This window comes from Chaetomium globosum, genomic scaffold (genome assembly GCF_000143365.1).
Source record: "Chaetomium globosum CBS 148.51 scaffold_7 genomic scaffold, whole genome shotgun sequence".
In the NCBI taxonomy this organism is placed as follows: domain Eukaryota; kingdom Fungi; phylum Ascomycota; class Sordariomycetes; order Sordariales; family Chaetomiaceae; genus Chaetomium; species Chaetomium globosum.
This window is the reverse complement of record NT_165982.1, coordinates 1,916,012-1,929,630: the sequence shown is the minus strand read 5'-3', so window position 1 is coordinate 1,929,630 and position 13,619 is coordinate 1,916,012. Positions and strand designations below refer to the sequence as shown.

Genomic DNA, 13,619 nt, shown 5'->3' with positions numbered 1-13,619 from the left:
GCTAACCCGGCCTGGCGTAGCGGAGGGATGTCACGATAATTTTAGATTCATCAACTTCAAAAGATGCGATTGCAACATCCAACAAGCTCAGTTCACAGACTCGTGGTGTTGCAGTGAGAATTGCCCGCACACTTCGGCATGCAAGGAAAAGAGAGAGACAGCCCGATGCCAAAACCCCCGCTAACGTTACCTTATCCCAAGCAACCAACAACGCGAGCACCCCGTCCACAGCAACGCCCCTGTGCTTGCCAGCCACGCCTCTGAATCCCTTGGCTGGTTGCTCCTCGCACTGTCTTCGCCGCTTCCTCATTCATTCTCCATGTTATTTCCACCCAGGCCGCTTGCCGCTTTAAGCGGGTTGGGGGCGCACAACTTACACTCACTTCTTCATACAGACATACATAGAAACCAATAAGTGAGGAGGCTGCAGCAGTTGAATGATGTACTCCGGTCCTCTTTGAAGATGCTGGCCCTCCCCTTTTCAACTCGAGTCTGCCCTTGAGTAGTTCGAACTCTGGCTTCTTGATTCTGCTTGTTAAGAGTGCACCTGGGGCTACCTCTCCACCAGACTTCTGCTTGGCTTTGTACCAAGGATGCCACTAATAGAAAAAAGATGAGATGATGGCTGGGCCGAGGCTCTTATCCTTGGCCGCGTTGCCTTCTTTGACAGTCGTGATCCGGGCCGGCAGATAATATCTCGGTTGGCATTTGTGATATGTCCTCACTAGTGAAGAGGTAACTCACCAACCCGTGAATACGATCTACATCCATCCCGAGTGCCGGCTTGGCCGACTACATGAGGCTGAAGGAGAGCCGAAAAGGAAAAACTTTCCAGTTCTAGGGCACGGCTTGGAAAAACACGACGGAGAGGATGTCTAGCCGTAACATCCGCCTCCGAAAGCATTCATTCCTCAGAGGCCTTTGACAACTCAACGAACACCCTCTTTCCATGGATCCCAAATCAAATTAACCCCCATTCTGCAGCAAGCTTACCCGATGGGCAGTGCACCCCCAAAAGAATAAGACATAACTACGATTGATCGAAACATCGAAAACGGAAAAACATGTCACAAAAAGAAACAAAGCAGCATGGCCAATTACCCCCGTGCCCCCGCATCTCATTCTTTGTGCCATCTGCCCAACACTTCCCGTGCTGCATCTGCTGCATCTGCCAAGCACCATCGTCAGCGAACCGCAGCAGCATTGGCAGAGGGTGTTGACGCGTCCCGTTGCCGCCCAAGGGACTTGGCCCCGGAGTCCGGCACTGCACAGTACTCTGCTCACTGGCTCGAGGGCGGGCGCGACATCCGCAAACTCCGAATAAGTGGCCGGTTGTTCCGACAGTCTCCGTGCCACTCAACCCAATTGTCTGCCAGCCTGATGGGATCGAGCAAAGATGCAGCTTTGGAGCCCGGATATGCTGCCGGTTGCGTGCTGACAGAGAGAGCACTGCCACCCTCATTTTCGAACGGGGGGGCACATCCTCCCGCATCGTTGAATCCTTCGGAACCGAATCTCAGGCAGGCATCCACCAGTGAACGGACCAATCGAAACCTGCATCAACCATGAAAGATCATAATCCGACGCTATTCAGAGCAAAGAACTGGAACAAAAACATCGACAGATAACCAGACCCTGAGAGAATTGTACCCAGGCATAACAGCAGAGACGATGGTATAACCCTGATAATACACACCCTCAACCCCAACTCGCCACTAAAACAATGCCCAGCTCTTACTTCCTCCTGGCTTCGTGGACAACGGCGATGATCTTCTCGACGACCGAGGGGTCCGAAAGCTAGTAGAAGGAGTCCACGTCAGTCAAGGCCGAGACAACAAGGAGCAGCATGTGGGGCAGCCGTGCATACCGTGGTGATATCGCCGAGCTGGTCCTCCTCGCCAGCCAAAATCTTCCTCAAGATACGCCTCATGATCTTACCGCTGCGCGTCTTGGGGAGGTCGGGTACGATATACACCGCCTTGGGGGCGGCGAAGGGCCCGATACTCCTGCGGACCTGTAGGATGAATTCCTTTCGGAGCGCATCCGACGCCTCATTGCCGTCTTTGATAGCGACGAAAGCGTTGACAGCCTGGCCTGTAAGCTCATCCGCTACACCGACAACGGCGGCCTCGGCGATGACGTTGTGCTCGATCAGGGCAGCCTCGATCTCGGCCGTCGAGAGACGATGGCCACTAACGTTCACGACATCGTCGACACGGCCGCGGATCCAGTAGAAGCCCTCATGATCCCGGCCCGCGCCATCGCCAGTGAACTGACACCCAAATCAGTCAAATCATCCTTCAAAGATATCGACAACGCTCGACACTCACGTAGTAGCCCTTGTAGACATTGAGGTACGTGTCCATGTACCGCTTGTGGGCACCCCAAACAGTCCGCGCCATGCTTGGCCATGGCTGCTTGAAAGCCAACACACCCTCGACATCGTTGCCGGGGATCTCGTCGCCTGAGACGGGGTCGATGATGGACGGCTCGATGCCAAAGAAGGGAAGGGAAGCGGAACCCGGCTTTGTCGGCGTCACACCAGCAAGAGGGGTGATGACGTGGGAACCCGTTTCTGTTTGCCAGTATGTCTATATACCACGGGTTAGCACGGAGCGGGGAAGCACGCTCGAATCCAACGGCAACTTACGTCTACAATCTGGGCCTCCTCCTTGCCGACAACCTCAAAGTACCACTTCCAGACCTCGGCGGCGATGGGCTCGCCGACAGAGCCGAGAACCCTCAGGTGCTTCATCTCATTGCGCACGTGTTGGTCGCCAGCACGCTTGAGCAACCGCAGGGCGGTCGGGGCGACGTAGAATTGCGTCACCTTGTGGTTATCGATGATATCCCAGTAGCGCGAGAAGTTGGGGTATGCTGGCGTGCCCTCAAAGACCACCGTTGACACACCGAGAAGCAGGGGCGCATACACGACGTAGGTATGGCCCGTGATCCAGCCAACATCGCCGCCGCAGAAGAAACGGTCGCCGTCGTGAATGTCGAAGACATACTTGGCGGTGGCCGCGGCGCCGAGGAGGTAACCGCCCGTGGTGTGCATCATCCCCTTAGGCTTTCCGGTCGAGCCGGAGGTGTACAGAAGGAAGAGCGGGTCCTCCGAGTTCATGGGCTCGGGTGCGAGATACGATGGCCATTTGTCGACCTCCTCATGCCACCAGACATCGCGCCCCTTCGTCATGGGGATGTCGGCGCCGGTGCGCTTGAAGACGAGCACGCCTGTGACGTCGGGACACTGCTTGAGGGCATCGTCCACAATCTTCTTGGTGCCAATCAACTTTCCGCCGCGCTTACCCTCATCAGAGGTGATGACGACCTTTGAACGGCCATCGATGACACGGTCGCGCAGTGAGTCTGCTGAGAAGCCGGCGAAAACAACCGAGTGGACAGCGCCGATCCTGGCGCAAGCGAGGAGGGCAACGAGCGCCTCGGGGACCATGGGCATGTAGATGGCAACCGTGTCACCCTTGCGCACGCCCATATTTCGGAGCACGTAGGCAACCCGCGAGACCTCGCGCAGGAGCTCACCATAGGTCACAGTCCGGCCATCGGTAGGCTCGTCAGCCTCATAGATGATGGCGACACGGTTGGGGTCCTTGAAAGCATGACGATCGACGCAATTATACGAGGCGTTGAGCTCGCCCTCGAGGAACCAGGCTACATCGCCGCCTGCAAGAGAGCCACTGCTCACTGTCTGGAAGTCCTTGTGCCAAGTCAGCAGCTCGCGAGCTAGCCTCCCCCAGAACTTGGTGGGCTCTGTGATGGACTCCTTGTAGAGTTGCTGGTACTCCTCGAGGCCTGGGGTTGCGCTACTGTCAGCGCGCCATGTCATGCAAGGGGAAGGTTACCCGACTGCCGGTCGCGGAGGGCGAGCAGCGGGTTCTGGGGGTTGCGTACCACTGAGGTGAGGTTTGCTCGGGTGCTCTGCCGCATCCAGGTTAGCCTGCTATTCGTCTTCTTCCCTTCGTCCAGGTGCCCCGCAACGCGTCTAAACTATGAACATCTCGTCTTGGCGCACGGCACAGGAGCGAACCTACTCTCAAGCATCTTCGCAGGGGGGTCTAGCAGAGAAATGTCGCGTCAGCCTTCTTCCATTGTTTCCCTTTTCCTGATTTGGCCTGTCGCAGCTAGAACCCGTCTGGTGCATTGGATGCCTGGGTGGGTGATTCGAGCTTACGGAAGGTGTCGACCTCATGAGCCTCGGCTACCACGGGGGTTTTGGCGCTCGTTTCAGCCATGATATTGGCGGCGAAGGAGGGGTCAGAGGGGATGGCGGGGTAGCGACTTTTCTCCAAGATGGCGGGGTGTTTGTCTCACGCAAAGCTCGGTGTGGGCGGGTTCACGACCTAATCCACAGAGGCGAGGGGAGCGAATATATTGAGGAGATATGGGGTAGGCGGGAGACAGTGAAAGAGCATTGATTCAGCGAGTTCGAGCCAGAGCAAGCAGCGGGGGGGGGAGGGGACACTTTTGTATTACAGCGACGATCGCACCAACGGATACCGGCCGAGATGAGCAAGCCCGCATGAACGAGGATGCAGTTCAGAGGTTGTGGACACCCACACTTTCCCCATCAATTGTGCCGGTAGCGGTACCTGACCTTAGGGGAAGCTCCGGCCGAGATGGGATGGTGGGGTGGTTTAACCAAGGGAAGGCGCAAGTGGGTTTCGTGGGTTTCCCTCCGTCCGACGAACCCCTCCACCAACTGCCACCAATGTCGCCATTGCTAGGCCCTTGTAGCCGGAATGGAGGCGGTGCTTAGACGAGCCTGGGCGTGTGCGCGAATAAAGCTTCTTTCTAGAGAATCCGAGGGTACTGAGGTCAGGCCCGAAATTGTGGCTTGCCTGAGGTTTCCGAGAGCCCCTCCTGCCGGCTCAAGTTGCAAGTCTAGGTTCCCATCTGCAGGTGGTCATGGGGGTTATACCAGCTGCTTGTTTGAGATACAGGCTAGGTGGCAGGGTGGTGTCCGACATCGAGGATCTGACATCCAGCCCTCTTTAAGACAAACTACTTGCCCCGGGCTGATGTGGAGATACATATCGGGGTCAGAACCGCGCAGGAGGGTTACAATGTACCGCAATCATTAGTTTTTTTCCAGGCTGCAGTCCACCACGCCGATGGAGGTTACACCAACAACCTCTTGGTCAATGGTGAACCCCTCCTCTCCCCGAGCAGATTGACAAATTGGAGCCTTCCAAAGGTGGAGTGGCTTCCGCCCAGGGGTCGACTTCCACCCCTCCCGTTGCTGTTTCCACAAAGCCGAAGATTTGATGGGGGGGTTAGCGCCCTCCTTTCCCCGGCGCCTGGGTAGGTCCCCATACAGCCCAAGAACTACAACCTCAACAAAAAAGCCATCCAGCTACCTACGTGGAAGGGCAGCTGGGCAGGTGTGACGGATCAGGTCGGCGAAGCCCCCGAGAGCGTCCGCGAGGATGGCGAGGATCGCATCCAACAAAGGGCAGCCAAGACGAAACTCTTTCAGCGGTAAAAAGGCACGGGATTATTACCATCACAGGCGGCCACCTGCGGGGACCGGTCAAATCAAGCTCCAGTTCCCCGCGACCAAGAAATTCTTCTGTCGCGCCGTGCATGCGGGGCATCAGCGGGTGACAGGTTGGGAGCCGGCTGGCTAATAACGTTCCTTCCATTCTTCGGTCCCCTGTTTGCCATGCGATCCAACAAGTGTGTGCAAAGTGGGTCGGTCAGTTTTGGGATTTGAGCCAGCCAGCAACCCTTTGATTCCCAGTATGTGTGTGTTGTGGTCGAGACGGTTCTGTGTACCGGGCTTAAACCAGGAATGCCTGCCGTGCTGACCCAGGTGCCCAGCACGCTCTCGCAAACTAAATTACCTAACAGATTTAACCAGTTGACCCGAGGGAGGGGATCTGAGACTATCGTAAGCACAAGTGTGTTCATGTACTGATACTTGAGAACTCAGTTTCCTTTTTTGGATTCAACGGCATCCATACTCTGGACGCAAGCTTCCCCCGCGCTTCTTTGAAGGCATCGCTTGGCCCTCGCGAGACGGATCGGCTTGGCTGATGCACTGCCGGCTTCAAGGCTTGGGAGTGACGAAGGCGGCGCTTGAAGCGTGATGCTGCCCAGGCTCGGCGACCAGGGACTGGTTTTCTCAACGACTGCCCCGCACCTGTGCCAAAGGGACCTCGCGAGGGGATTCGAACAACGAACTCCTTCGTCATTGGCGCCCATGGAGCGGGTTTCCCGGCGTGCATCCCCTGGATGACGAGAATCTTCGGTTACCGTTTTATCCGTGACATTTAACGCCAGCCATGCCTACCGTTGTTCTCAGAACTTGGGTATTGCTGGATCCTCGTTTTCCGTTCGCCATTCTTCACAAGTTCACGATTTCAAGCGGCAATGCGGTCTCGCCTAGCTGTTGCTGTTTTGTTGCTTTGCTGCTAGGCTTCTGTACCATCCATCCCCTTTCCCCAACCCCGAAGGTGGATCATCCAATCCGGGTGCCCCGATATCGAGAGCGATCTCCGTTCCCGCAAGACCGAATGCGCCTCTACCCCTGCATCATGCGACCCTGAGCATTCCACAACTCCGTTCTCGCGTGTTCGAGATGACCGAGAAGAAAGGAGAGTGCGAACCCGATGCCCCGTTGTCCAGCGCGCGGGTTGTGCAACCAGCCCTTTGGTCCGGACGCCGGGGTCAACCCTTGTTCTTTAGTGTCGGTAACTACCCACCTACCCCGAGAGTGTGGAAGGAGGCCTCTCAGACAAACTGAGCTCTTAATAATAAGTTTCGAGACATGCCACGGGTATGAAGTGGTCTACAGTGGAAAGTGATCGGGAAGGGGGACGCAACGTTTCAGCAGCCACTATCGACACACGCTGGAGATGGCCGAGTCAGTCACCTTCAAACCAGATAACTAACGATTAACCCATCATAGTTCGAGTAGCTAGAGTTCAGGTACGTACATACATACATAGATACAAACACATACCCAACATGTATCAGTGGGTGTCAGGACATTACTAGTAAATAAGAAAAGAAGAGCGTGCGCGAGAGGGGAATATATAAACCTCCGCGTCCATCATCAACAACGCAACACCGGCCTTCAAAAACACCAAACATTCGACATGGTTGTCAGGGGAATCAAAAACTAGAGGGGAATCAAAAAGAAGAAAAAAGACAACAAAAAACAAAACAACAAACAAACAAATAAAACAACAGTGGAACAGATCATCAACCAGAAAATCCGTCCTCGCCAGCAGCAGAGAAGCAGTAGCAGAGCAAAAGATGCCACCCGCCTGTAAAGCCATGCCCACCGTGAACATCGTCTCCATCCCCACCCATCATCTTCATCCCAGGCAAGCCCCATCATCCATCACCCCATCCCTCATTACCAAGGAGCTCTCCCGCCCCCTTTTTCCCAATCACCACCACCGCCACCACATCGTCAACACCTCACCAACACCCACAGCAAAACCAGCACCAGCACCAGTACCAAAACCACCCCCAAGATCCAAACCCAACCCCCACCCCAGCCCCGACCCTCGTCGCTCTCCTAAAAGCAGTTCAGGCTCCCCTTCTTCTTCTTCTTCGCAATGGTATTCATGCGCTCCTCCAGATGCGCGCGCGCAATCTCGGCATCCCTCCGCTTGCGCCGCTCTTCCTCGACCTGCTGCATGCTGTAGCGGTTCTCCTGCTCGGGCTTCTCGCGCAGCTCCTTGAGCTCGGCCTCGAGCTCGTCGCCGCGCCGCCGCCACGCGTCGCACTCGGCCCGGATCGCGTTCTGCTGCTGCTCCAGGTCCGTGAGCGCCTCCTCCAGGGTGGCGGTGAGTTGCTTCTCGGCCTTGAGGTGTTTCTCGATGAGCCGGATGCGTGCTTCTTGGTCTTCTTGGATTTGGATGATCCCGACGGAGGCGGCGGCCGCTGAGGTGCCGCCGATGTCTTTGCTGGGCGGGCGGGGGGTGGGGGAGGTTGTACCTGGGTTGGAGCCCGATGTACCGTTGGGGAGAGGGGGCAGCGGGATGGCGGGGGGTGGAGAGGGGAGGGAGGCGACCGAGGAGCTTTTGCGGACGGCGCCTGTGAGGGAGTCGGATCGCTCTGGGCTTCCGCTTGAATGGATGCTGTCGAGCTTGCTCTGGTTGGTGTTAGCGGCCGTGTTGGGGGAATGGGAATGGGGGGTTGTTAAGCATACCTGAAGAGAGGCGTATTCCTCCCGGATGGCATCCAGCTCTGACTGCAGCTTGATCTTGGCGGCGTTGGCCTCCTCCAGCTGGACGTTTCGTTCCATCTGTAGTGTCGAAAGGCGGTTGCTCGCCATCTGAGCCTGGTCGTAGTTGCTCTGGAGTTGATCCTCGAGCTCCTCGACAAGCCGCGAGTTTTTCTTGTTCTTGGTCTCGAGATCCACCACCTTCTTCTTGACCAGGGCGACCTGCTCCTCGATCGGGAAGTGGTTTTGTGGCTTGGCGCTTTCCGCCTCGAGAACCTCGGCCAAGCTCGCCTTGACGGTCTCGAGATCACGCATGACCGTGTCGTTGATGTTGGACAGGTCCACCACATGGGTTCTCGAGCTCTGCCCTCTTCTCCTGTTCCTGGACCAGGGCCTTTTGGTACGAGACAAGCTCCTCGAGGCGCTCCGAAATCCTCTCGACGCTGACATCTAGGCCGAGAGCGAAGGCGACTTGCGTAGCAACCTTCATGAGGTCTTCGCGCGCCTCGGTTAGGTCACCCTCGAGTTGGCTAATCCGACCGGCATGCTCGGACTTGAGTGCCGCTAGCTGAGATTCCACGTCTTGCTTCGAAGAGGACGTCATCTCCTCGACATCCCTGGCGTGCTTCGATTCCAACTCGCCGATGTTCTCTTGGTGCGCCTTGAGGGCCTGCTCATGGTCGGCAATCTGTGCCTCCAGCTTCGCGATCAGCTCATTGCGGGTCTCGAGCTCGCTCTTAGCCTCGTCACGGTCATGTGTGGCCATCTCGAGAAGCTTCTTGGTCGCCGTGTGTTGCTGTTCGACCTCGGTAACCTTGGACTGGTTGGTGGTGATGATGCCCTTGTACTCATCAATCTCGGTTCTCAAGAAGTCGACCAAACTCTTGTGCTTGGCCTCGACCTCCTTAAGCGCCTTCTCCTCCTCGGGACCCTTCTGCTCAGCCTCGGCCAGCTGTGCTGAAACGGAGGCGAGCTGGGCCTCGAGTTCCCCAATGGTCTTGGCCATCTGCTCCTCCGCGTCGCGCATGCTTTGCAGCGCTGTGTTGTGCCTGTCCTCCCAGCTAGAGAGTTCTGATGCGAGCTCCGAGATCTTCTTTTCCTGTAGCTCGATCTGAGCCGCTGATTCCTCAGAAGCTACTCTCGCCGACTCAGCAGCCTCCTCTGCGGCAAGAGTAACTCGGTTGAGCGACTCTTGCAACTCGGCGGCTTCCTTACCATTTGTTGCAGAATCTTCGGACTCGACAGCTTCCTTGCTCTCTGCTGCGGAATCTTCAGACCGGGCAGCTTCCTTGATATCCGTTGCGGAATCTTCGGGCTGGACAGCTTCCTTGATGTCTGTTGCGGAGTCTTCCGATGTAACCGGAGCTTGTCTCACAGACTCTTGGGCCTCGGCGGCCGCCTGAGCGGATGCCGTGGCCTTCTCTGCTGCCAAGGTAGCCTGCTTCAGCGACTCTTGCAGCTCGGCCAACTGCGCCTCCAGCTCCTTCTCCCGCGCGGAATGCGCCGCTTGCATCTCCCTGATGCGCCTTTCGCTTTGTTCTAGCTGCTCGCGGAGAGTTGACACCATGGCCATATCCATAGGGGAAGTGGCCTTCAAGCTTGACCGTTCACGCGTCAGCCCGGAGATAATGGTCATCTTCGTCTCCATCTCCTTCTTGGCGGTTGTAACATCGGCCTCGAGTTCTTGAATACGCTCAGATCGAGAGTGGAGTTCGTGCATGGCCGAGTTGAGGTTGAGCTCAAAGTTCTGCATGACGTCGGGCTGGTTCTCGAAATTCTCGGCAGCGATGTTCCGTAGCGATGCAAACGACCGGTGAGCGCGATCAATAATCATGACGTTCTGGCTTGACTTGCGGCGGATCACTGGAGTGTTACCCTTCGGCGATTGGGCTTCGGTGGTGGCAGCTTGGGCCTTTGCAACCTCCGTCTTGAGTTCCTCCACCACGTCGAGAGTATGTTGGTGTTGTTGCTCCAGCTGGGCGTACCGCTCGGCAAGTTCCCTCTCGGCAAACTCCCGCTCAGCGGCAAGGGTCTTGAGTCTCTCCATCTCTACCATAACGTCGGAGTTAGCCAGCTCAGTGGGGGAAGCTCCATGCTCCTCAGCCTTTGACACAGTGGTCTCGGCATCGGGGGCTCCCACGGTTGTGGCCGGAGAGTCCATGGCGGAAGACAGCTCGGACGAGAGCGACTTCAACGAGAGATGTGCGCCATCTCTCGTATCATTGGTCCTGGCGTCAGACAGGAAGGAGTGCGGCCTCGTCTGGAGCGGCGAGGCGACCGAAAGCATCGAGTCGCGTGGACGTTGCGGGTGCCGCGACTCATCGACCGCATCTTGCATATCGGCCAACGCGCGAAGAGCTTCCTCATACTTGGCTTGGAGGAGTTCGTACTCGTTGAGTGTCGACTCGTGTTCGACGCGTAGGCCGAGCAGCTCCTGGGTAACGGTGTCGAGCTTATCGGCGACGAATTTGGACTGTGCCGGGCTGGCGGCATAATCGGCCGCGCGATCTTCTGTTGCCAGGCGAGAACGCGAAGGCTTGGGGGTTGTGGCGTCCGTGGTGTTTTCCGCGGACGCTTTCAGCTCGTCGGCCTCCTCAGGGATGTCTTCCTCCCCACTTTCAGGGATAGTCTCCTCCATTTGGCTTTGTCGGCTGACATGACTCTGGCTGCGCGAATGCTCGGCGATGCTGCGGCTTGCCGTGCGCCGGTGGCCAGCGCCGTTGGTCAATCCGGTCTCGGCCTCGGGGACCGGTGCATCCGCTTGAATGTTGTCGAGTTCGTACAACAGGGAGTCCAGTTTTCCGAGGCTGCGTTGTCGCTCAACCACCTGCTCTAACCGGTCAATTTCGCGCTGCATCAACTCGGCATCTTGATCGGCTTCGGCGAGACGCTCCTCCAGTGTCGAAATGTAGTCCTCGCAGGTCGCCTCGTTCTCGCGCACGCGGGTGATCTCCTTGCGCAGCTCCATTATGATGGTTGCATTCTTCTCCTCGCCCGACGTATGACCATCCAGCTTCGCTTCCAGGTCGTGCAGGTAATTTTCGGTGCTCGTCTCGCGGTCCATGAGCTTTTGCAGCCGTGATTGGAGCTGGCCGTTGATGGTTTCTGTGTAGGCGCACTTGGTCTCTTTTTCAAGCAAGGACCCCTCAGTGATGGCCAGGGTAGCCCGGGTACTGGCGAGAGAATGCTCCAATGACTGAATCGTCTTCTCATATTCTAAGACCACCTGTTCCACAGCCTGCGCGAAGCTATTTGATCTGTTCAGGCGCTCGGTGGCGATGTCCTCTGCGTTTTCGTCGCGGTGTTGATTTTCGGCGGCCTCCTCATCCCTTGCCTTCGCCATCTCGGCAATGAGCTTTGCATGGCGCTCGCCCAGGGCCTTGTAATTTTCCTCCGAGTCGAGAAGGCGGTTCTGCAACTCAACTTCCCGCTCGTTCTGCCGCTCGGACCTCTCGCCAGGGGCCAGGGTCCGGCGCTCACCCCCGCTCCGTTCTGCACTCCGGATTTGCTCCCGCAGGAATGCGACCTCGGCCTTGAGCCGGTCGATTATGGCTTGCTTGTCGCCTTCCTCGACCTGTTGGATCCGCGGCTTGCTCTGGATCGCTCGGGCCCTCTGCGCATATTGCACCGTATTTAGCGTCTCGCTGAGGTGGAACTCGGCCGGCGTCACGCAGGCAATCATGTACGTGATCGCATTCCCGCCCAGCGAGTCCTGCAGCAGACGGGTGAGCTTGGAGTCCCGGTACGACACGTGGGCTCCGGCCTGCCGCGATGACAGCTGCGAAATGACCTTGCCGAGCGCGGCAAGCCCCCCGTTGATCGAGATTCCTTCCTTGGCCCGCTCGCCTTGGGCGCCCGTGTTCTTGAGGCGTTCGCTGCCGGCTAAATCGACAAAGTGCATCTTGCTGTCGGTAGTCACGAGCGTCTCGCCGCCGCCACTCAGACCGTCCAACGGCATCGAAAATCGCCTTTCCGTATTCGTGGTCGCTTGCTGTTTGCTTTTCTTCTGCACGAGATTCAAGCTAAAGACAGCGTGAGAGCGGGACGAACGGGCGTTGATGGCTGTCGCGTCGGTTTGCCGGAGCGTGGAGCCTTGGTTCAAGACGTTCATCAGATCTTCAACCGAGTTGACTTCGATCTGGTGCAAGCCGGTGAGGAGGATGTTGCCCTTGACGTCCTCGCGGATGGTGACGGTGCCTCGTTCGTGCGGCGGAACGTTGTCTGGAGCCAGGAGATCCCTCAGCTGCTCGTTGTAGATCTCGACGTACGAGGCGCGCAATGTCCAGTTCTTCTCCGCTTGGGCGGCGCCGGCCTGTTGCGCCGAGTACCGTGCAGGTGTACGGAGCTGGGACATGGAACTACGGTTGGGGTTTCGGATCTTGGGCCCCTCCAAATGCTCGAAGAGGGCAGTCGCGGCGCGTGGGATGACACCTAGGGGCGGGAAGGGGACAAGGTCAGCGATGGCGCATTAAGGCTGAGCGCCAAACGGCGGTGCGAGGCTACTCACCCATGACATCCGTGTCGTCTTGCTCGGCAGGTCCCGAGGTTCCCATCGTATACGATTTGCCGGCGCCGGACTGGCCGTAGGCGAGAAGCGAGACATTGTATCCTTGGGTAAACGCGCTGATGCACTCTTCCAGATACTCCCAAACCCCCGCTTGGTCAACCTCGGGAGTGAATACTCTGTCGAAAACAAACAGCTTGCGTCCTTGTGGCGACTCGATCGCAAGACTAGTCGGCGACTGGACCTGGACCATTGACCGCTGGAAGCGCTGTGGTATGAGCTCGTAGCCCGGGTCGGTCGGCCGCAGGGGTGGACGGACTCGAACCGCTAAAAAAAATCAAGGGAAAAAAAAAAAGAGTCAGAATGCAGCTGTCCGGGAGGTCGTGACACGCTCCGACTGCCAGATGCCGGTGGGGTTGTGATCGGATGTTGTGTACTCACCGACTTTGACGGCGGTTTTGGAATCCTCGTCCGACGCCCTGCTTCCTCCGCCCGTCCTACTCTGCATGCTCATGCGACTATTGCTCCTCGGCGATGGGCGGACCATGGCGCTCATGGGTCGCTGAGGCATGATGCCGGGCGAAGCTGGTGGTGAGCTCGCCATGTTGGCGGCGGCGGGTGCGAAGCGGGCGGCGTGGACCTTGTTAAAGGGGTTCGCGAATCGGTCGATTTGAGCCGGCGCGGTGGGACTGGCCCGATCGCCTTTTTCCGCCGGCGATGGGTGCCGCACAGGGAAAATCGTGGGACAAGGCGCGAGACTTGTGTACGGCACACGAGCTGTGCAAGTCTCTCTCAATGCCAGAGGCAGAACTCGACACCAATGACCCCGCAAAAAAGAGTTATGCTTCGGTGCATAGGTCCGTCATCCGCTGCTCTCCCCCAAAAAGGTCGAGGATTCTCCTGTCTCGAAGCGCG

The 13,619-nt window shown here is 57.5% G+C and overlaps 2 protein-coding genes across 2 annotated transcripts; both read right to left on the bottom strand.

The window, feature by feature from the left end:
* Positions 1-1,816: 1,816 nt before the first annotated feature.
* On the bottom strand, positions 1,817-2,366 carry CHGG_10193 (uncharacterized protein; the record flags this gene model as incomplete). Its single annotated transcript, XM_001228119.1, has 3 exons — positions 1,817-2,128; positions 2,198-2,272; positions 2,331-2,366. 3 exons carry the CDS (start codon positions 2,364-2,366, stop codon positions 1,817-1,819), a joined length of 423 nt encoding a protein of 140 aa, XP_001228120.1.
* A 5,183-nt stretch (positions 2,367-7,549) lies between these two features.
* CHGG_10192 (uncharacterized protein) lies at positions 7,550-13,308 on the bottom strand (the record flags this gene model as incomplete). The annotated part of the gene is made up of 5 exons (XM_001228118.1): positions 7,550-8,128; positions 8,186-8,491; positions 8,589-12,631; positions 12,708-13,031; positions 13,146-13,308. 5 exons carry the CDS (start codon positions 13,306-13,308, stop codon positions 7,550-7,552), a joined length of 5,415 nt encoding a protein of 1,804 aa, XP_001228119.1.
* Positions 13,309-13,619: the final 311 nt, after the last annotated feature.